Source organism: Netta rufina (genome assembly GCF_964035555.1).
Source record: "Netta rufina genome assembly, chromosome: 8".
In the NCBI taxonomy this organism is placed as follows: Eukaryota; Metazoa; Chordata; class Aves; order Anseriformes; family Anatidae; genus Netta; species Netta rufina.
The window spans coordinates 16,485,284-16,509,245 of NC_140131.1; the positions used below are offsets into that span (position 1 = coordinate 16,485,284).

Genomic DNA, 23,962 nt, shown 5'->3' on the forward strand with positions numbered 1-23,962 from the left:
ACTGACACACAAAATAATAGCTGAGCAGTAAGGAGTTTGAATTCATTTGTCAAGTCATAAATAACATTGTATGACTGGAGAATAGGAAATGTGGTAGCTGTATTTGGAGTGGGATGGGGGAGATGTGATGGGTAGGCAGAAGATATTTGTCTCACAAACCGATCTTCTGGATTCAGAAAAGGTTCTGGGTTTAATCTGTTTTTTGTTTGAAAATCTAGTATTGAAATGGCTCAAAAAAAAAGTCTCAGGAGAGACTAAGGAATTATAAGGTCAGTAAAGGAGCTGTTGAAGAGGAGGTGTTGCAGCTCAAGCTGAAGGAGGAACTGTTGGTCTGGAGACAGGTGCCTACGGGAGTTCTGCGAGTCAGTCCTGTGACCGAGCTGGTGTGTGTTCATTAAGGTCAGTGACATGAAAGCAGAAACATGCTGATGAAATCTGGTGGTCTGGCAGAGGAAGAAAACACCTGGAGGATGGAAATATCCTACAAGGCTGACATTTGGGATTAGTGCAACAGAAGTGGGTTGAGATTAAGCAGCACAGAATGCAAAGGCATATTTGTGAAAGAATTCAAAGAACTTCTGTTATAGGCTGATTCTTTCCTCGTTTTTTATCCCTTCCAACTTGGGGTGTTTTAATCAAAGGACATAAGACCCGCCAGCATAACGTAAAACAGAAAAGGCAAATGAGATGCTTAAATGTTTTAGATTATTGCCAGTAGAGGTGGGAAATGTAAGCCCCTTTGTATGGTGTTATGGGTCACTGTATAATTCAGGTTGTTTTCAAGAAAAGTTGATTTAAACTGGGAGACAGTAGAGAACTTTTGAGATCATCAAGAAAATGATAAATGTGTCTGATTATTATCTGAGCAGTGCAGCATTGTTAGATTAACAAAGTGAAGACAGTGATTAATACCTATAAAAATCATGAAATAAGCACAAGGGAGGGAAAAGAACCATTCACACCAGGTATAAATTTCCACTGGCATAGACCTTGCTAGAAATTAGAAGAAAGTTTCAATTCATCATAGCAATGAGATAGTGGAGTGGCACTCCAGGAAGAGTGAAGGAAGTAAAGAACCCAGCAGCATCAACATTGGATTTGGATTAGTTGATGAAAAGGATTATAAGGTAATTTCCTTTGGTAGCAGAAGAACACGACATCCTCCAATTGTATGTTTCCAAGGGGAAATGTAAGAACAAGAAGGTGTGCAGCTAAGGGGAAGATTAGGGTAGATCATTGCTATGGAAATTTTGGGGGCAGAAGTGTGGGAGTTCATGAAAAGGGAAGAAAGGAGATCCAGGTTATGTGTAGAAGATGAAGGCTAGAGGAGAGTCCAGAGAAGAGAGACTGCAGAGGAGAAAAACTGGTACATCTGCCTTGTGGTAGAAGTCCCCGTTGTCTTATTCAGACTGGTGAAGAAAAGCCAGGGTTGTAAAGCCTTTCTTAATTCACGGCAGGCAGTGGTGCTAGGCTGTCCTGGTGCTGGAGAGACTGAGATGAGAAGAGGAGGTTTTACATTTACAAAACACCAACACAATTATACTTTTGAGGTTGTTCTGGAAGCAGTGTGAGAGGAATACTGGTGGGGAAGGCAGGAGGGGACAGCAGTGAAATGGATGGAGGGTGCCTTGTTGGTGCAGATGTCTGAATGTACTTTGGCAAGCAGAATATGGAGAAGCAGAAGCAGAAAAGTATCAGAGGGATGATAGAAAATGTTGGAAAATACTGGTGTGGAACTGCAGGAGTGGGATTGGTGGTATAAGAAGGATAGAGTGGATGCACTGCTGCAGAAAATGAGCGGTGAAAGGCGTGGGTGCGGCATGGGCAGATGGACAAGATTACAAAACGAAAACAACCAGTTTTTGAAGTCCTGGGAGCTCACTTTTGTAGACCTCCCTGTCAGGCAGCTGGAGTGCTTTATCTCACCCTTCCAGAGGTTAGGGAGGGGTGGGTGAACTGTGTCCAGCACTCAAGGAATCTGAGGGGAGCAGAGAGGAATGAGTTTGGGACAGGAGGGGCTCCCCAATGCTTGCAAGTGTTTTTCCTGCCGGAGTGTGTTACCGGGAAAGGAGAGAGGAGGAGACCTGCGCTCTGCCTCTGGAGTTTTTACTGGGGCAGGTCACAGGAAATGCAGCCAGGAACTGGAGTTCCCCTGAGCCTCCTGTGCTGGAGGAGCCATACAGAGCCTGTATCTCCACATCTTAAATGGCTGCCAAGCTTTGTGAGCCAGTCCTCAAGTCTTAAGTTACTTGCTGTGCTAATGGATGCTGCAGACTGCTCTTCTTTTGTGTCTTAAATATCTGGATAAAGGTGAAATAATAAGCTCCCTCGTACCAGTGCCACCTGATTTAGGTAGCCCTTCATTATATTTCTAGAGCAGACTTTATATATGCATTTATTTATTTATTTATTTATTTTTCTGCTTATTTTTTTTGGCCACAGCTGGAGTTCTGGCTCTGGGGCTTATTCAGTCAGAGATTGATTCAAAAGATTACGTCTCAAAGTGTCTTTAATGCTATAGCATTGGGTGTACAGCTGAACATGTTCTTCAAAAACTACAAATGAACTTCTGTGAAAGGATGCTTTAAATGCTTTCACAATTCTGAGACGGGGAGAGGTGAGAAGTACCGATTCTGTCACTAAGTATTTTAATGTTTTCTTTGCACTGACAGTATTGGATAATAACCTTTTCTGAGAACTGCATGTTGTTTCAAAACTGACTTTTGCATAATTGTCTCATGTAGCACACTGCATATGACCACATGTTTGGCTTCTAAACACCTCTGCAGTCACATACATTGGCAGGAAGCTGCTTTTGGAGAGTTCAGTCAAAAAGTTAGTTCAAGAACTTCTAACTAATATGTTTCCCAGTTAGGACCTAGGGCATATTTTTCAAGTCAAAGAGAAGGCTATGTCAGAACTTTTAGCTTGGATTTCTTTTCTTTCCAACACTGACCTCCTAAATACAGGTTGTGATTTAAATGGTGCCTTGAACCATCAACGTTTTAGGAACATGCAAAACCTAACATTTTCTCTAAGCCTCCTCCTGCCCTCCTGTATGCCCTTCTGAGCCAGCTCAGTGATTTCTTTTTATCTTTTTTTTTTTTTTTTTCCCTCTTTTTATTCTTTTTATCAGGACCCTTAGGTCCCAGATGTTCTTGTCATGTGTAGTTTCCTGCGCAGCCAGTAGGCAAGGACTTACCGATCTTTGTCCTTGCTGCAGCTTGGTGTTTTGTCTCTTGATTTATAGCATATGTTGGTCCCTTTTGGCTAAATCGGACTCTTTGGAACCAGGTTCCTGCAGCCTGTCCTGACTACCCAGACCAAGGCCAAGGTTCACTTCTGGCCACATGCTTGGTGGAGGCAGAAGAGTAGTTCCCAAGGAGCTGACAGGCACCCTGCAGAAACCAGATTGCTCTATTGTCCCACTCCAAATGCTGTATTCTGAGGAACTATCTTGGAGATGGTGAATGAAGAAAAATGGGCACTACTCATGGTGATTTTGTGGTGTAAGATACCTGCCAACTGCTGGAGACCCACAGGGAAGACGTATAGGAGACTTCAGAATCAAGTGATTTTACCTGTAGACAGCTACATAGTTTTCAAAAGAAAACCCTGGAATCTTCTTCAGCTTGCTTTTTGGTTCTGAGTAGGCTCTTTCCTCCTGCCCTTTCCTTCAGTTGTGGGCATAATCGTACCATAGCATCATGGCCCTTATTAATGACTGCTTACAGATTTTTCATTCTTTAATTCCTGGTTTGGGCACACTTCTGTGCTGTAGGGATATTCCAGGTAGAATTCTTAGATGCAGTCATCAGCTGGGTAATAGGTGCTGTCTTTGGAACAGACAATTGAAAATGAAACTTGAGCTGTTTATGAGTTTTAAAATTGAAGTCTGAAAAATTACCATCTTTTACTTTCCCAATCCCAAATACAAGATGCATGAATTAGAAGGGTAACTAGCTTTACAGCATGATGTCATGCTCTCAGTTGAGTTTAAAACCTCACATTCCAAACTGTCAAAGGGTGACAGGCTTGCAGTGCTTTAATCTTGCATGTTATTAACACTGAGTGAGGCCACGGGACACTTGCTTGGCCACAGAGAACTAGGGAGAGACACACAAGAAGCCTCTCTTCCTACAGGGCTGTGCAGAGTGCATCCCCTGCTAATGATTGTTCTATTAAGTGGAATAATGAGAGGTCTCAGAAGAGCAGATGTTGCTGTAGACTGCACTCTTCTGGCTCTTTTGCACTGGTTGTATGTGACTGCATTTCGGAAATCTTTCAGCCAGTCTGCTTATGTATGAAAATTTGCTTTTGGCATGTTTCAGTTTACTGTGACATGTAGAATGTAACAACACCCCATACTTTATTTCCCTTCACTGGGAATTCCTTTGATGGCCAGGATCCATGTCTTTTTAAACTGTGCTTCTTGGATGGTAAAGATTCTCCCTTAAATAGGATCTTAACTGTCCTGCTGATCTTAACTGTCCTGCTGTTGACTTTGTTGAATTTTACTTTCCTTGCTTCTCCAAGAAGAAATAAGTGAAAGGAATAACAAAAAATCAGCTTGCTCTGAAAAGAAACTGGCATTTTCTTTCTGAATGTTGGAAGATCTAGGTCACTTGTTGAGTTAAAGAAGTGTTGGCAACGAATGTGGCTATGTGTCATCGGAAAGCCTGGGAGAAATAGCATATGAGCTGGACTGAGATGCTGTAAAGAGAATAGCCCTGGAGAAACCATTAGTTTTACAGTTTGCGTTTTGATGTTTTCGTTTAAGAAACAGGCTGAAGCATTGCAAGCATGTTAGTCACGCTTGGATTTAAATTTAGCCTTGGTAAAGCTAATTAAAAATATGTTAAATGACAGTGTGTATATGCATGCTTTGAACTTGCATCTTTTACTACTGCTGTAGGAATCTGTTTTCTGAATATATTGCTTCCTGTAGCCAGTGTTGTAAGGGGGTGCAGCTGTGTACAGAAATGATCACAAAGCAATCAGCTCATGGCCTAGCTCCTAAAAGAAAAATGGGCTCACCTGGGGGGAAATGGGTAACTGAATGCTGATGCAGTGGGATTTGTATTCTTGCTGGGCTTTGTGCAGCTGGTGTATGCTATCTTGCAGACCAGAGGCAAAATAAGTGTGATGTCTTAGTGTTGTTTATTACCCCAACAAGATAGTATCAGAGCTTGTAAAACATCTTTATGCATAAATTTTGGTGTTGTGGTTTGTTTACACCAGAAAAACAGAATATACCATTCAGTGCAAGACGTACATCCTTTGTGAGTTGCTCAGCCAGCAGTAAAGCTGCTCTTGCCCAGTGGATGTTGGCCAGGCTGACAGGCTGTTCTTTGTATGATGGAACGGTACTTCCATACGTGCCACTTACAAGTTTTTCTGTACACTTATCATGGATGCGTCTAGACCTCATCCGTAAAGGATCCAGCGGTTGAACGGCAGTTATCTCCAGGGAGCTGTCAGTATTCCCACCTGTGTTCTACCAGAACTTCTGCCTTGATTCTCACCAAAATTCATTTTTTTTCATGCTCAAGTGGCCATATGAGCTCTTGAGATGTGACCTGTAGTTTTCCATAAGTGCTGCACCAACAGGTAGCACTACATTTAGGGCTGAAATATAAAGTCTTGTTATCTTTTTTCCAGGTTTTTACACCTGGAATAAGAATTTTCTTGAAGTGTGAGTGGATTTTTTTTATGGAAATCATTCTGTTTTGGACCAAAATGAATTCATGCTAGTACCTGAACACAGCTGCTTTGGAGTTCAGTACCATGCCACTGATAATTCACCAGAAGGAAAGTAAAAACGTATCCTCATGAAATGATAATGCCGCATTCTTACAGCATCTTTCACACAAATGACTTTCAAAGCACAGCCACAGATTTTCGCCAGACAGGCAATGTGAAGTATGTTGCAGCGTAACACAGTACAGAACTGTGTGTCTGGGTGGGGCATACAACTCAGCAGCAGTGCTGTTGTTTGGATGTGGTATGGTTCTCCTTTATTTTGGGAGGTGGGGAAGAGAGGAGAAAAGAAGCATTACTGGGATGATCTGACTTAAAACTTTTAAAAGTTGTGGGGTTTTTTTGTTTGTTTTTGTTTTTGTTTTTTTTTGTTGTTGTTTTGTTTTGTTTTTGTAAGGTTGAAGAGTTTGAAGCATTAACTGTCAAAGTTGCATGGTAATATTTATTTAGTGGCTTCATAGCTTTATCAGTTGGATATCTTCTCCACATGTGGTATATATGCAGCAAGGAGCAGCTGGCTAACGATGCACAGCAGCACACTGAAACAATTCATGCCCAGAAGGGAATTAATTAGAACCACTTGGGGAGAAGACCTGGCCCTTTGAGAGTCCAGAGATCTGTGGAAGCATTCGCCCCCCACCAGCTGTGAAAGCAACCTCAGATCTTTGGCTGTAGCAGGCAAGGAGGGAATGGAGTGGAGCTTAGAAATTACTGCTGGAGAGATTACAGTAGTATCTCTGCTGTCCTTTATTCTTGTTCCCTTATCTCTAAGCTGTGGGAAATAGAAAAGGGATCCACAGATGGGACACGACTGGAGGCATTTGGAGACACTGGGAAGGTGAGGGCTGTTAAATTTGAGTCTTGTTGCAACTCAGGCTGACATGCAGGTTTAACAGTAAGTGTGTTTGTTAAATGTTTACAGGCTTGGGACTTGATACTGGAAATGAATAGGAGGATATAGCAAAGACGTTTCAAATAGTGAGTGGAGTAGGAACACTTCATCTCCAAGGAGTGTTTGGTGGGATAGAAAAGCAGCGTGTTGAAAACGAGGGGGAAAAAGAAACTTCCTTTTAATTGTATGTAATTAACCTGAAGGACACTGCTGGTAGTAACAGAGTCCAGTGGCCTGGAAAGGCCCTTCAGAAAGGATTTGACATTTATGTAAACAACGAGAACAAATGCATGAAATTTAAAATAGAAGACAAGTAACTTGTTGCGATTTAGGTTTAAAACAAACACTTCCAGCAGTCGAGCAGAGTGTTTCCTTTTGGATTGGTTGTTCTTTATGTTGTGGGTGTTATTTCTTTACCTTTCTCTGTAGCATTGGTCGTTGTCAGAAGGAATATACTCTAGTTTAGTTTAAAATGACAATTATTATGTGTTGCTGTTTATAAAGTTCTGCTTTCAATTTGTTTGCAGCAAATATTTAACGAGGCAGAATAAAATTGAACACAGGCACTCATAAAAAGAATCATGAGAACTTTAATGTCCAGAAGAGAAGATGTCAGGGCCATATTGCAACATAATCTGTGCCTGTTTTCCAGCACTCCTACAGTTTCGTTCTGGTCAACAAGAACTTTGGGTGCTCAGATTCTGCCTTTTTTTGTGTGCATAAAACAAGTGTCCGCATCCTCAGTGTTTTAAACTCTGTGAAGGTAGGAATCGTGTGGGTTGCCCTTTGCTTTACCCCATTCAACTTCATAATAGCTGCCTTAAAAATAAGGTATTAAGCTATTAAAAATAAGGCAGCCAGAACAGAGCATAGTACTCTACATGTGGTCTCATCAGACCTTTTATGCAGTGGAAGAATAATGTCCCTCGACTTAGTTCAGTACCCTTTATATATACTTTGCAGAATTGTTTGCTTTTTGTTGCTGCTTCCAAGTGTTGTGCTGAAAGATTTAATGTTCTGCCTACTCCAGCCCTTCAGATCTTTTCTCTGATCTGGGTGTCACAGTGTGACCTTTGAGGGTAGTACTTTCAACAGACTTTTTTTGCTGGGTTCTTACGTTTCTGTCTGTTTAGTTGCACAAGCCATCTGTTGCCCATCGGAGTGTAGCTGCCCTTAGACAGCTCTGGCAACCAAAACGAAATCTGGCAGCCTCCACCTTAGGTGTGAAGCTTTCTGCCCCTTTGTATGGTAGCAGTTTCCAGCCTTTTCCTCTGTCACACTACTGGGTTGCAGCCTGATGGAGTTTTGACTTGTTCCTGTTTGCCACCAGCTTATGTCCAAATACCAGCTTGTGTCTGGATTTTTGCAACCACCTTTGTGTAGCTGAGCCCTGCATTAGTGCAGAAATTGTTGTGTTCTTCAAACACCAGTGAAATTCGTGGTGTTCCCGGAGCTGCTGTTGCTTCACTTGGCTCCCATTACTTAAGAGTAACAAGAAATCGTTACAGAATGAACTTACTGCTGCCTATTATATTGAGCACATTAATGATTAGTAAGTTATCTGCACCATACATAATTAAGGACAAGTGTGATAGTGGATTTAAAAAGATACCACGGGTCCAGAGTCCGTAGCCCTGCATGGTCCTCCTGATGTGCGCTCTGGAGCCACATTTCAAGGAAAAGCGCCCTGCCGTGCTGCTTTTCCCTTGAAATTTGGAGAGCTGTACGTGTACTCTGCTGCCTACAGATCGGAGGCCTGACTCCTTGGACCTTCCTGTGCAGACAAGGGGCGGTGGCTGAGCCCCCTGTGCTTCTCCTCCTCCCTGAAGCCTTCCCACAGGACCCCAGCAGTGCAGCACGTGGAGGGGTGGGCAGCTTGTTGCTGTCTGCAGAAGCTTTCCGTGCTGCACGGGTCCCCAGCTTGTGCCCATGGGCTGCAGCTGGCAGCGCTGCCACGGGCAGCAATAATGCTAATAAGGTGTAGGCACTTAAACTGCTTTGTCTGAGTGATCCTGTTATTATATTCTGTTCTTTCATTTGTTTTCCTCTTATGTTCTTCCCCCCTTTTTTGTTCTGAAAGCAATTTAAAGGATTATTTTCCTTTCCCCTCCCACCCCTTCAGCTGCTTTTTATAGTTGCCTTGTTCCTTGCAGAGGTTCGAGCTTTATCCCGGTCAATAGCTGTTTCCTTCTTTCTTGGGGAGTCCACAGGGTCTTTGTGCAGGTAGAACAACATAATTTTTATTATAAAGTGGCATTTTCTATTCAAAGGCCTTGGAATGGTTTAGCAATAGGAAGGGCTGAATGTGTTGTGACATGGTCAAATTGTCATAGCTTCAAACTGGAGACCTGTTGTATATGTTATGTATTAGCTTAGGCTCATAGTGTATCCTTTGTGGATACACTATGTTGTTCCTGACCTCAGTAGCTTCTTCTGACGCTGAAGAAGTCAGTGGGTTAAACTTCCAAGTATCTATATATCCAAAAGTAGAAATAGACCATCCCATATTAAAGAGTGGTGGAAGGGGTTATTTACCCCTAGACACAGGGGAAAACAGTTTATGCCCCACATCTTGGCTTGTGTGCGTTGAATCACACTGAGTTACTGTTTTGACTCAAATCTTTAAGTGCAGAATGTCCTTCAGCTGTTTACAATACTCATGTGGATTGAATTCACTAGATGAGGTTGGTAACATTTCAAAGTTTCAGTGGTGTTGGATGCAAGTAGCAAGGCACTGCACCCTTCGGGATTAACCGTAGTCTTCAGTGCAAAAGAGATTACTTAACCAAATGCTCCTGAGGTGTGCTTGGAAGCCAGCTCATACATTACAAGCAAACAGAACAAGAAAATGATTAGGAAGATATATCTACACATCCTTATTTTTTTTTGTTTGGTTGGTTTGTAGTAATCTCTGGCTTTGCCTGCAGTGCACTTTGTATTTTTTAGAGTTGAGTCCCTTTAGGGCAGGAATGGTGACTTACATTTTGACATGGCAGCCGCTGTGGTGCTGCTGGAAATGTTTCATAAGTAACATCAATGTATTTCATTTGGAGGTCAGCTCTAACACTTCTGCATTCCTCCTGTTGAGTGCCACAGATTGATTCTGGCTGCGCGATCAGCCTGCTGGCTGCTCCCTGTAGCAGATGAAACATACTTGAACTCTTGCACACTTACTTGAACCACGAAGCTTGCATTCTTCTTCATGGAAAAATAGTCTTGTTCAGAAAACTTGAGGTGGTCGTAGAGTTAGAATAGGACAGAGAAGAAGAGAGAGGTGCTATTAACTCCTGATGCGTAATTGAACAACACACACAAAAGACAGACAATAACGTGGGGGACTTCTGTTTTATCTTACAGCCTGCTGTTTTTTGCTTGCTCTTTCTCCTTTACTTGTAAGCTATGCTTATTTGGTTCTGACTCAATACTTCCACATAATCTTGTGCGTGTGTTGGTTTGTGTCCGTTGCAGCAGCATTCTACAAACAAAGTACAAACGGCTGCAGCAGGTTCCGCGCCAGCTCACGCAACCAGTGCTGCCTCCTGCTATGTCAGAAGAGGTGGGTTAAGAGGCAGATGTTGTAGCTACAAGAATGCAGTCATTTATGCATAATATGCTTCTTTACCGTAAGCTTATGCTGTTTACCTACAAAGTGCACAATTTGTCATAGAGAATAGAGCTATAGAAGTGGCACAAGGATGTTGCTGTCACAGGTGTGGTACAAATACATATGAGTACTCATAAAAGTGTGCGTGCAAAAGAAGAAGCTTAACAGACTCCATAATCACATCCCCTGGGATATCTAGATAATGTAGCAAAAATGCAGTTTGGCCTGAACTACTGATTGAACTAATATTTTTGGGCTCTGTTAGTACTTCAATAAAAGTTGAAGCTAGTAACTTTCAGTATTAGGTAATGTTATCTTACTATTACTGCTTTTTCTGCTCAGGCCCCACCCTGAAGAGATCCCTTAGTTTCAAAACAAAGGGTAGTAAAAAGCACAGCCATTGAAATGAAATTTATCATACAGTTTAGGTATGTATTCATGCTGTGACCATAAAAATGGTTTACTGCTAACCTATTCCTGTTTTAAAATATTAAAAAAGCTTGGCAATCAAGATTGCACATAGTAATTATTATGAAACATGTAACAACATTTCCTTGATTTTTTTTTTTCTTCCACAAAAATACTGTATGTTTCCAGTTCAATTTATTTTAAAATCTGAATCACTCTTTTGCTAAATGCTTTCTCCTCTGTCAGGATGCACTTAATCTTCCCACACCTAGAGTTTTATTTTCCATCATACTGTTAAAATCTATCACTCTTGCCTTATTTTTTACAGAGTGCAGTAGCAGTTCACATTTATTTCCCGAGACAGTATAATTTTAATTTCTGCACGCTGTTTGAGCAAGCTTTATAGTGTGAAAGGAAAGCCAATGATACAATCAGGATGAATAAAACCATTTGGGGTTATGTAATGTTTATTCATGTTATTATTATGCAACAGAATTATTACTTCTGGCATCCTTAAATCCATTTTGAGTTCATCAGTGTTGCCTGCTGTCTCATACAAGACTTTCTTTGTTTCTACTGAGTCAGCAGAAAGCAATGATGAGCTCCACAATTAAATTAAATTACATTCCTGGATGAAAAAAAAATGGTGCAACTTTTCACAGGAAAAGCATCACAGTCTGACTACCAACAATGTAGGCACTGATGAAAAATGAGCTTTACATTTCTGAGTAGTCAAAATTCAGTTTTACTGAATTTTCATGTTGACCTGTAGTTTTCATCAAATGACATGACTTTTGCCATATTAAATGTCTGACTGTGTAAGCAGCAATGTGAAACATTCCTTCCCTTTGCTATATTTGGTGTTTATTAAAAAAATCACAGCATGAAAGAATTGCGGCAAATTGCTTCACCGACAAGTATTTCACAAACAGAATTTGTATAATAGATTTTCTTAGGGTAAATTTAAAGTTGTTGTCATCTTTAACATCCAGGCAGTGTATAAATAAGGGGATAATTGAGAATTTTCAGTTGATGTTGGTGGTGATGTACTTGGGCTGACTCTGTAGCAACATTAAGTGGCGTCAAAATGCAGTTGTACTGGAAATAATACTGTGCTGCCTAGCCTTGTGCCAAAGTAGTCAGGGGTCATAAAACACTAAAATAGGGAAGTGGGGACCTGGGAGGGGACACGGCTTTGACAGTGCACTTATGCGGTAGAGCACAGGCACTGAGCTGGACAAGACCAGGAGCCAAGTTTGTGGAGACAGAGTTACGTGCACAGACTGGAAGGGCACACGAAGCTCTCAATCTCGAGGCAGGCTATCAGCTATTTACGGGCTTGGAAGATGATGTTAGCAGCAGTACCTTTTTTATATATATATATATATATATATAAAAGGAAGTGTGTTGGTGTGGGTGGTATGGGGAAAAAGATCCAATGGTGTAGGCCTTTTAAATCTAGATTAGTTTAAACTAGCAGAAAGTATTTTGTGTAGAGGCCATGTTGTTGTGGCATGTCACTGAATAATGCAACCTGACTTCTAGTTTATGCAGCCTGCCACATACAAAATTCTTAATATTTGCATACGAAAGAAGTCCTGGAAGAACCAAAAGGGACTTTAGCTTTTAACTTGGAAATTCAGCCTAAGCTGCTAGACTTGTTAAATTAAAGGTGGGTTATTATCTGTGCATGGTTGTTAGAAATGCTCTTAGAGTTGGGAAGTCGACATAGTGGTTCGTAACCATTTATGCAACACTTTTGCAGTTGGACTAGATGAGCTTTGAAATGACATTTCAGAGATTATTTAGCTCCTCTGTAGGAGATTTACCCACTAAGAAATGACTGTCCTTGCCACATGCTGCAACTGTATCTGACCTGACAGCTTATAATGTGTATCGGTGTGTCATGTAGTTTGATAGAAGCATTGCAATTTTTTTTACAGTGTTCTTTTTTCAAAGTGTTTGTCCATACCTGGGTTTGTACTGGTCTGCTTGCTGTGCCCTTAGTTGCCAGCTTGGGATGGTGTTCTGCAATCGCTCTGTAACAGTGCAAGGGTTACGGCCTTACAAAGGTCTCTTTGATTGAGCACTTGGGTGTCTCAGCCCTACATTAAGATCCAGACCGACTGGCATTGCATGGCACTGACAGGAGATTCCTCCAAAGCCAGGAAAATGGCCGAGGAGCTACTGGGGAGTAGTTTTCCTTACAGCAAGAGTCAGTTTGCTCTCAAGGAAACCTTACGAAGAAGTGAGCTGGAATTGAGTTGAGCTGAGCTGAGCGTATGGGTCTGTCACATTTTCAGTTGTTCCTAGCTTCTGCCGTCTACTCACTGCAACAGCGTGAGGTGGGATTGGTGGTCTGCTACACCAGTTGTGTGGCCTCTGCATAGAAATGATACTGCTTAGCTCCACAGAGTGTGCCACCCACGGGCTTCAAAGTACATCCCAGAGCAGGTCAGTGTTGATGTGCCCGTCTGTGGCTGGAAGCACTGCAGCGTCTGGCAGGTACCAGCACCCTTGAAGTGGAAGGCACGGTGTCCCTGGCACTGCAATCTGTAGTCAGGATTATTGGAAGCCATTTCCGAGTCAGAGCCAGGTAAAGTATCTGAGTTGGCTGCCACCTCTTGTACTTTTTTTTCCCTGCTCAACATCCCTTCCTTTCTCTTTTATGCACACTGGTAAGCAACTCAGCCTGGCATCTGTAAGCAGGCTTTGGCACCTACAGACTTCCAGTACAGGTTGGGAGCAGTGCGCGTGGAGAGGGAAGGGGAGGAAGAGGAGTGAAGACAGGGGATGTTAGCAGAAAAAATACTTACTGCTCCTGGGGTGCAGGTGAACTGCCCCAGCTGCCTGTTTCCCTCTCTCATGGACTCCCTATAACCCATGCCTGTGAAAACTTTTATTAGTTCTGACAGTTTTACACAAGTCCAAAGACTGTGCAGAGTTTTTCCTTTGTGGATACACTATGTAGCATTTCCTTCATCTACAGAAGTAAAAATATTTTACAGAATGGCCCAAGTTTACTGCCAAAATGAGGAATAAATCCTATTTCCTCACCTTCGTTCTGGTGCCCTGTTCACTTAGCCATCCGTTATTTCTAGTATTTATTGCTCAGTTCGGTGACTGGATGTTTTGGTGTTCCTATGCACTGAGGAGAGGAGGATGACAGATTTTATAGAAGTAATGCTCCTCATAATATGGGACAGATTTGTTTGTTGGGTTAGAAAAATATTTCTAGCAAATGTCACTTGATGACAGCTACATCTCAAACAGTATGAAACGCACGTGACTAAGAGTGCTTACCTGACTTACTGGTTTCTTTTTCTTGGTTTCCTATTGTAAAGTAGGAACTTATCAACTTCTATGTCCAATCAAAACCATCACAAGGAATACTTGTGCATTCTAACATATTTTGAGAGAACCTGACTGTGGCGAACTGCAGGTCTGTGAAATGTGTCAAAAGAAGGAAAAATAAATAAAAATAAAGAGTTGAACTAGTCTGATATGTCAGGTTCATTTAACTCAATGAAGACAGATATGAGGGTGGGAGGGCTTGTATTGATTTTGTTAAAAGGCTTGGCAAGGTGGCTGAGAGCCAGAATGAGAAGGAGTTTTGTGAGTGTAGGAAGCAGTGAGAAGGTGAGTGTGTAAAGCATACAAGATAGCTGGAGATGAGGATTGGGATTCTACGCTATTGGGCCAATTTTTAAACTCTTTAAAAAGCATGTGTACTATGTAGTGAACCTGTCAGAGGACTTGATTCTCACTGAATAATGAAGCCGCATTCCTTTGTGTAAGCACCTCTAAGAAGTGGACCAAATCGAGAGGAGGAATTTATATCTTCCCTTCGCAGAGATTTTTTTTATGCTGTTGTTGGACAATACCATTTTAATATAGATCTCTTTGAAGATTCAACTGCTTTATGGGCTTGCTTAAATTCCTTTATATGCATGCAGCAAGAGGTGATACGTAAATTAGGTTTCTGTACTTTTGCTTTGATTTATTTAGAGCCAGTTCTGCATCATTCTTGATAACCAAATGAGTCTAAATTTGCATAACTTCAGAAGGTGTGAGAAGCACTGCTCACTGCCTTGGTATGCACGTCGTTTATTATTTTCCCCTGAGTGGCTTTAAGTAGCCGCAAGGTGCTTGAGTGAAAGGGTTCTAACTGAGCAACAGCATTTGTGTAAGGCTTTTTTTTTTTTTTTTTTAACCTCTGAATATGACCCACAGCTTTTGTTACTGTTTGCCAGATCTTCAGACAGATACGTGCCAGACTCTGAGCTTTAAGGATATGAGAAAATGAGAATGCCTTTTGAACAATGATCATGGAATTAATTGGTCCTGGAAACTTGGGTTTGCTGCCAAGAAAGGTTATTTATGTGGTAAGAAAGGAAGGGAAAAGGGTGGAGCTTTGGAAATCCAGGAATACCCCTAGCTGTCAGATCATCGGAAAGAGCTCGAAGTTATTTTGGCTTCTGAGTTTGGTGCAGTCAACACACACAATTCTGATTTTCAGCAGCATCTAGAATGAGGAAATGGGAGTTAGCAAAGGGAGGGAGCTCTGCATTCATTTTATTTCCAACTGTGCGGCATGGTAAAAGCAGCCACGCTTGCAAAGGAAAGCACCGTGCTGCCTGGAGCGTGCAGGCTGCAGGAGATCCTACCTCTGGCCTCCCCACTCCTGCATAACTAGCCGTGGTTTCCTAGAGTGGAAATTCAGCTTCAAATTCAGAGTCTTATCTCATGTGAGCTATTTTCCAGGCTGATGGTTCTGCAGTGCAGACGCCAAGGGCAATGAGGACAGTGGTGGGATACAAGGCTCCTACATGCTGCCCGACCCACAGAATTGGTCGCAGGAGGAAGCACAGATGTTACACCCAGGGGCCTATCCTGACAGTGTGTGAAGCCTCGGGCCTCATTTGATAACCTTAGTCCAGTCACTGATCTTTGTAATGCACACTGCTACGTGGTACTGTTAGTGCAAAAATGCCATTTTTCATAGGTTTTTTTAATGATCATGTGGTCTGGACAGGGGCAGTAAGCATAATGTGCGCAGGTTTGAGTCAGTTCAGCATGATTGTCAGCTGCTGTGGATTTTATCTCAATGCACACGTGGGAGAGTCTGGCTTCCTTCCTTTTCAGGGGAGCAGCTTCCATTAAAGTTCATTAGCACCAAATAAGTTCAAATAAGTTGTTAATATCTTTGAAGTTGTCTTTTATGAAAATACTTGGCCAAAGTGAACAGAAGTTCTACATAGCATCTTGAAGCCTTATTGCTGCTTAGTTTCTGTGGGACTTTTTGGCCAAGGAATATGGTTGTTCTTCAAACAACTCTGTTTTAGCTAAGTAATGTGTGATTGCCCGTTAAACGAAGGATGCCTCAGTATTTTCTGCTGTCAGACTGGTGCTATGGATGATTGTAGTTCTGGAACTTCTGAAGCTTAATCATTCCATGATTTAAAAAAAAAAAAATAAGGATGAGTATGGATATTGTAGGCTTAGGCTGTGTGTAAGAAGCATTATCAAAAAAATTAAGGTTCAAATTACAAAAAGCATTTTATTCCTCCTTTCAGAAGGTTTCAGAAGATTTATATTTAGGCAAACACTGAAATGAAAGAGTCATTCTTTAGATTAGAGACTTATTTTTGCCTAACATACAAATAACTGCAGTTATTTGTCCAGTGTAGGGTGTCTGTCCAGTAAGTTAATAATACTAACTAGGATGGAAAACTACCCATCTGGAAAAGCTGTACGCTTCATACAAAGTCGAAGGCATATAAAAATCTAACTGTCAAAATCAATAAAAATGGAATTTAGGAGGCAGTAGTTTGTTACGTGCTCTTGAAAATCATTTTTGCAGAATTTTTAAATAAAACAAGTCTTTAGTAAAGTGGTAATGTTTTAAATGACTAAACCTAGTATTTGGTATCTGATGTATTTACTGTTCATGTCATTTGTTTTCTTCGGTATTTTTTTAGTCTGCTTAATGAAAAGGGATTACATTGATTTCATTCCATGATTCTCACTTTCAGAATCGTAGCAGACAACACTTGAGTTGAAAAAACCTGCAGATTGTGAGTTTTGGGTAAAACAGATTTGTTTCCAATGACACTTCTGAGACCATGACTAGCAGTCTCTATGTCTATTTGGGCCACAGCTTATTTTTGCACTGTTCAGATTTTTAACTGTTCTTTACCTTGTTGTTCCTATTGACAGGAAATTTTATTAATTGAGGAGTTGGAGGAATTTAATTTATAATTCCATTGGAGATTAACAGCATCTGTACCTGTGACACATGAGGCTGCGGCACCAAGAGCTGCATTTTGTCTGTTAAGCTGAATGAAATACCTGGTGACTTTGGAGTGTGGGGAGGTGTTGCTTTATTTTTCTGCCCCCGGTAGACAAAATGGCAAGGAATTGGTGTATCACAGTCAGTCCTTGCAAAGAAGGCCTGACGGGAAAGACAGGCAGTTGGAAAGGCTGCTCCCAGTGTGTCACTGCGTTCAGGAAGGGCCCTTGTTTGTACACACCTGGTTGTGAGCCGTGTTGATTACAGGATGTCACAACCTCCGATCTGCTTACTCAAGCCCTGTATTGGGGCCTGCAACAGAGAGACCACATCTGTTGGCTGTTAAGATGCTGTGCATCTCTTCCTCATCCTGCAACTCTGTGTGCAGCTGCCCTGCACCTTCACAAAGCCTTGGTGAGTAGGACTGAGGGCGGGTTCAGGAGCCAGCCTGAAGGGGCAAGGGCAGGGCTGGAACTGTGGCCAGCTTGGAACCAAGAGGCAGCTCCTTCAGCACCAGGCCTCTGCAGCTGCCTTTGGAGGACCTTTTTAGCCTAAAGTGGCTTTCAGTTTGTGCAGAGCTCTCCTGTTTGAGCAGGAACTGTAAGCACGCGTTAGGTTTCCTGCCCTACAGCTGTAGGACAGTGCCCTTAGCAGAGAGCTTCAAAGCCCTCTGAAGGCACAGTGCTGCAGAGGGTCAGTGGAAGTCTTGCAGTGATGCTAGGTCAGTACCCACACAGTCTGAAGAATGAGGAGGTGAAAGGACATACCTTAGTTCAACCTCTCTGTGCTTGCTCTTGAAAGATGTCCTCTATGTGGTGGGAAGTTATCTGCTCATCAGCTACTCTTGCAGATTATCGAGGCTGTAATTCTTTGCCTGAAAAGTCAAAGTGAGACTATTTAAATATATATGTGGCATTTTATATTTGTTTGTTGATTTTCAGCCAAGAAAACTTGCTGAATCTGTGAGATGTTGGGGTCTAGGACCTGTGTTAGGCTGCTGGATGTGTTGTTGATGGAGACAAAAGGAAGGAGAGGGAAACAGAGCAAACCTTCTGGTGGCTTCAAGTGGTACCACATCACAGTGATCACTGTTTGCCACTGTCAAAACTTGCAAAGGGCTTTAGGAAAATCTTTTAATAGCAATAGTTACAGTATGCCTCTGAGCAGGCAGTCAGTGCAAAAGCAAACACAAAAACTCTTGCCTTCGGGTAGCCTGCTTATGTCAGTGAAGAGATGGCCTCTTGATTAAATCCAGACTGAGCAGTTTCCTGTTAGCATGCTAGCTCAGCCCACAATGTCTTATTCTGAAAGTCTGCCAAGTCCTTTTTCCTTTTAAACTTACAGGCAAGCTTACTAAAGTAATACGAATACAAACAATCCCTAAAAGCGTCTTAAAATGATTTCTAGCAGTTTTGTGTCTTGCTGACAAACTTAGTTTTAGATTTTTAGGATTTGGAGGGTGTTTTGTTGTTTTGTGTGCGTGTGTATATATATATGTAAAAGAAATAACAAGCTTCTCCTAACATGATGTCTTGGGAAAGTTGCAGTGTTGCAATTAAAGGAGAATTTAAAGGAGCATGTATCAATCTTGGAAGCAGATTCTGTCCTTGCTCGAAACACATTCGCATCAGTGAACAAGAGGGGAGGAGGAGACTGCCTTCGTTCAGCCTGTCATGGAGTGGGGAAATCTGCTGGGTGAAAAACTAATGCCTAAGTGCTGTGGTGCAGGCTTTCTTCTGTGCTTTCAGCTGTGCTTCTTCTGTGCTTCTCTGCTTTCTTCAGCAGAGCTTTAGCCTCATTAAGGATGTCTATTGCCAAAGAGAAGAAGGGTTATCTATGATAAACAGTTGAAAAGCAATGGAAGTTAGTGCTATTAATGTGAAATAGACAGGCTATCCATACCTAATTACTCCTTTTTGTTTTGCCAGTATACCAATCCAGAGTCTTTAGCACCTGTATGTCATTAATGTGGTATCCTCAAGTCTTTAGTCTAGTACCAAGGTGTTGTTCTACCAGTTAGCCTCATTTCTAACTCATCCCTTATTAGATAATTTCTGAAGCACAATCTCTGGTCAAAATGGCCTTGTGCCCGGACCTCATATTTAGTCTGGGAGGCAATTCTTCAGGGTGAATTTGAGACGTGTTGTCAAGGAGTCACATAGAAACACAAAATATGGCTTAAATTGTTACTTGGGGGAATATTCGGCATTGATCAGTCTGCTCCCATTTGAACACGGACTCGATATTCAGAACCCAGAAGAGCTGTTAAATTTTAAAATGTTACTGTGAAGCTTCTCTGGGAAATCTGGCATGGTGATATGCCATGTCAGGATGCAGAAGGAGCTGTTACCTAGGTAAGGAAGGCTGTGATTCAGAAAAGTATCATCACAGCAGTCCTGGCTGAAAGCATGCACTCACAGCAAGTATGAGAAGGAAATCTGCAGAGCAATCATGCTATGCTGAAAGTGGGTTGAACTCTTTGGTTTTTGTTCTGAGACTGAAGGAGAACTGATGACACAAAGACTAAGCTCGGCTCTTGTCTGTTCTTGCCAAGTAAAAGGTTGTGTTGTAGTATTTTTCAACTGACATAATAAATCTAACCTAAACAGATTTAAGAATAGGTTTTCACAATCTTAAAATATTTCATGATTATATGATTTTTCCTTTTTTATACTCCTGTTAATCCTAGATACGTATGTATTTGCTTTGAACACAACGTTTTCTGAGCTCAGTGAATGTGAACAAGTTCATGTACAAAAATCATGGTGATGTCTGGGGATCTTTTACAGGGTTTTTCTTTTTGTTTGTGATTGCAAACCCTCAGGTAGGATGAGGCCATCTTTCTCTAAAGAGAAACAGCTTTTTTTGTTCCAGTGTTGGTGCTGTGTGATTACAGTGATTAAGCAGTCATTATGCATGTAATTGCGATCAAGGTAGCAGAGCAGGTGCGTCACAGCATGCTCTCAAGCTGAGGGCAGTTTGGTTCCTGTTAAATAACAGAAGTAGAAGGGAAGCTGTACTGTTCCTGATGCTGCCTCTGTAAGGCTCAGGGCTTACAGATCAGTGGTCTTGTTGCACATTCCTTCCCACAGGTAGCTTATTCAACCAGTAAAGAGAAATTTCACATTAGATTGCTCTTGGTTTTTTGTTTGTTTGTTTTGTTTGCTTGTATAATTTATAATCCTGCTTTTAAGACTTTTCATCACAGATAAGTATTTAAACTAGTCACAAACATAATTTTTTGAATTGTTCTCTAAGTAGGAATTTTAAGGGTGTGTTTCTTGTTCTTTCAGACGTGAAGCAGGCTGTAAGCAGTAAAAGTAAATGCTGACTTAAAATAAATAAATAAATAAAAAATCCACCCACCCCCTGCAACAAGCAACCAAACCAAAAAGCCCAAACATGTGATTAGTTGACAAGTACTGTGACAAACAAGAACTGTAGGAGATAACTGAAGTGTTATAATGGCATGTTTGCAAGATGTCTTTGATACTTTCTTTGCTGTCGTGAAAGGCTTTGTGTCTGAATGCGCTCATGACCTTAGGTTTTGTATAAGCCCCAAACTGGTATTTGCAGCAAAGGAATCACAAGTTCTGACGCTGGTTTAACTGTGGTCAGTTTTAGTGCTTATTCAGAAGTTAAGTGAGACTGTGAATCACCGCTATTGTTTCCTCTAGCAATATTAATCTCTTTGTGGGATAATGAACTTTCTTTTACATAATATATATGGTGGGATCACAAGATAACTTGATAGCTGTCAAAATATTAAATATGCTGTAAATATGTAAATATTTCTCTGTCAATCAACTTACTAAATAACCTCTGTTATTTGATACAGTGTTTGGTGAGCCCAAATCTACAAAATACAGTAACTAAATCTACAAAAAATAGTAACTAAGATGGGTTACCAAATAACTGTTCCTGTGAAAAGATGAAACTTAATCTGTTTTAGTGTGATGACTATGTGAGGGATTTGGCTTCTGTCTGATTTTTGTGTTTTGTCTTCGCTTTAACTTTGTAGGTTGAAGGGGACCAGTTACCTCCAGGACATACTGTCAGCCAGTACGAAACATGTAAGATCAGGACAATAAAAGCTGGAACTTTGGAGAAACTTGTGGAGAACCTTCTGACAGCTTTTGGGGATAATGATTTTACCTACATCAGTATCTTTCTCTCAACATACAGGGGCTTTGCTTCTACTAAGGAAGTACTAGAGCTTCTCCTTGACAGGTAAGAGCCAGTGGATGGTGGAATCTGAGCTGTCATTTATGTGACAGGGAGACATTGTCAGAAATTTCTTCCATTATTTTCATTGGACATGAACTGAATAACCCAATGCACAGATGTCAAGAATACTGCAAGATTCAGAATTCCACTGTAGATATAAAATGTGTAAATGTATGCTGCTTATATTCTAATTCTCATCAAAGCCTAGTAGGAAAATATTCCCATGTCAGGAAAATGTGCCATGTCTGGCTGCTAGGGAACCAAACTGGGACCAGCACCAGAAAGTTAACCTAGATTTACCACCCCCCACCCCCCCCCCACCCCCCAAAAAAAAAAAAAAAAAAGTGGGCTGCAAAGTCATACCTAGCATAGATTGCTATGTTTTGTTGAGCACTAGCGTTTTCATAAATAACTCTAATTTTTTTGAGGGCTACTGATTTGAAACAGGGATTGTACAAATGTAGGCAAAAATGCACCATTCACTTCTGCTACTTTAGATGAACATGCAGTCATAATGTTTTGGAACTCCTTGTTCCAAAAAGGAACTCCTTGATGCCTCGATAGCTTTTATGACAAGGCTGTTAAATCGCGTCTGCTACATGTGTATAAAAGCTTAGAACATTTAACGTTATTCTTCTCACCTGAAATTGTAATTGAGATGTGGCTAGGTCAGGGGTGATTTTTTTTTTTATTTTTATTTTTTGAAAGTATCATATTTAGTTCATTTTCAAAACTGAATGATGTACAGAAACAGTTATTTTGACATATAGCAGTTGGAGGACTGGCATTAGAGTTCCTAGGTTTTAATTTTCTCTCTCCCACTAGGCAGATAAGGAACAAAGCACGGATAAGTTGTGCTTTTCCTTTATGTCTGAAAAGGAGCATAATACCACTTGTTTCGTAGGAATGTTATATAGCTCAATTAATAATGTTATTGAAGTGCCTAACTGCCAGGCCTGCTGCGATTGTAATAATAACTGTGTTTGCTCAAATGCAGCAACTTCACAGCCAGGTGAGAAGTCAGATGAGGAAAGAGAAGCCATCTGTGGAAGGCTAACTCTACAGTTAGATTCACTACAGTCAGCTTTACTTCTCAGTCCATACAAATTGTGTTGTAGAACATAAAAGGCAACAAAAATTGATTATGCATATATGCAGAAATAAAGAGATGCTGAGGGATTCCTTCTTTTGAATGTGTAATTCTTTCTATGCCCTCAGTTTTGGATTTTATGTTTTGGACATACGCATCTTTTGAAGAATAGCGTGTGAAAGGCACTGAGGTTGTGCAATTCCAGTAACATTAAAGCAGAGCTGGACAGCTGAATGACAATGTGTCATGAGAATCTCTTACTCCATAAGAATGTTAATTACCAAGGAGTCTCAGATTTGTCAGAGAAACCAATAGCTGTATGCATCTACATTGTCACTTTCAACCAGTAATGTTTCCTATATAATTTAAGTGAATTATTTTTTAAAGATATGTTTTTGACAGAAGATACTTTTTAAAATTTTGAATAAATAAAATAATAGCCTTTGCAATTATGCATTGCCCAAAATGGCTATTTTAAATACCATTCCCCTAACGATGCTTTTTTTTTCTCTGTGTTGGTGGATTGTCATACAGCTCTTTTGGGGTTCTTACGTATTGATTGATACGCATCTGGGGAAATTTTCTTTCTGTAATCAGTGAGAATTTGCAAGCAGTTTATATACTGTGAATTAGTCAGCAAAGGTGGCTTTAAACCCGAAGATGAACACTTATCTTTTCAATTAAAGTCTCTTGTGTAAAACTCAATTAACTTATTTTGTTTTAGAAGTGTGTTCATATATCATGTTCAAGTGCTCAGAAAGCATCTTTGTATGTGCTTTTTGCCATCCAGTTCAATAAAGGTGTGTTTTGTTTGTTTTTTTTTAGTGATTTTCTTACTTCTCTGTGAGGTATTTTGGTAAGGCAAATAAATATCCCACCTGAGACTGTGACTTCATTTTCCAAATCACTCTACAAACACGCCTAAAAGTGTTTGCAACAGCCCTGCCCTGAAGCCCCTCTGCTGTCAAAAGATTATAGAGACAAAGAGGGAGAGGAGTAGACTGTCAGGCAGATGTTTAGGAGCATACTGAGGCAAAGAGGGAAGAAGGGTTGTACCCCACATGACAGTTTTGGAGTTTGAGCTTGGTTATTCTGGATATTTTTCACTCTGTTCTGGAGGCAGCAGCCTGTTACACAAAGAGCAGTACAAGTATGGTTCTTACTTACTTGGCATAAATTATAAAAGGCCCCAAGTATCAGACAAGCAAATTCGGAATCTTTCATCAAGTCAGTTAAGCTGGATGACCACCGAAGTGATGGGTTCAGGGAAACGTTCTTGGTCTGCGGAGCCCTTGCACACGACTAGGAAAGGGGTCTCACAGGTGCTGGCCCTGCTCAGTGTGCTGCTTGGCAGAGGACTTGGTGTGGGTAGCTCTCTTACGGGACAGGTGGTTGTTTCGTGCACAAGTGTTGTTTCTCTGCTGGAGGCCTGACCCTGCTGGGGTCGGTGGGCATTCTGGGTGGCTCTGCCAAAGGCCAAGCTGCTGGAGAGCTGGGCTAAGGGGTCGGTGTTGGGTCCATCCTCTGTAATATCCTTATTAATGACTTGGATGAGGGAATTGAGTGCACCCTCAGTAAGTTTGCGGACAACACCAAGTTGTGGGGAAGTATCAATCTGGCAGAGGGTAGGAAGGCCCTGCAGAGGGACCTGGCTTGTATTGGGAATAGTGCGGCCAGCAGGAGCAGGGA

General features: G+C 41.2%; 1 protein-coding gene across 1 annotated transcript in view; it reads left to right on the forward strand.

Moving 5' to 3' along the window:
- The window catches only part of RGL1 (ral guanine nucleotide dissociation stimulator like 1), a 76,327-nt gene that overhangs the window by 6,446 nt on the left and 45,919 nt on the right, over positions 1-23,962 (forward strand). The window contains exon 3 of the mRNA XM_084291607.1: positions 20,978-21,186. Within this exon, the coding sequence (XP_084147733.1) occupies positions 20,978-21,186 (209 nt within the window). The remainder of the gene's footprint in view (positions 1-20,977; positions 21,187-23,962) is intronic.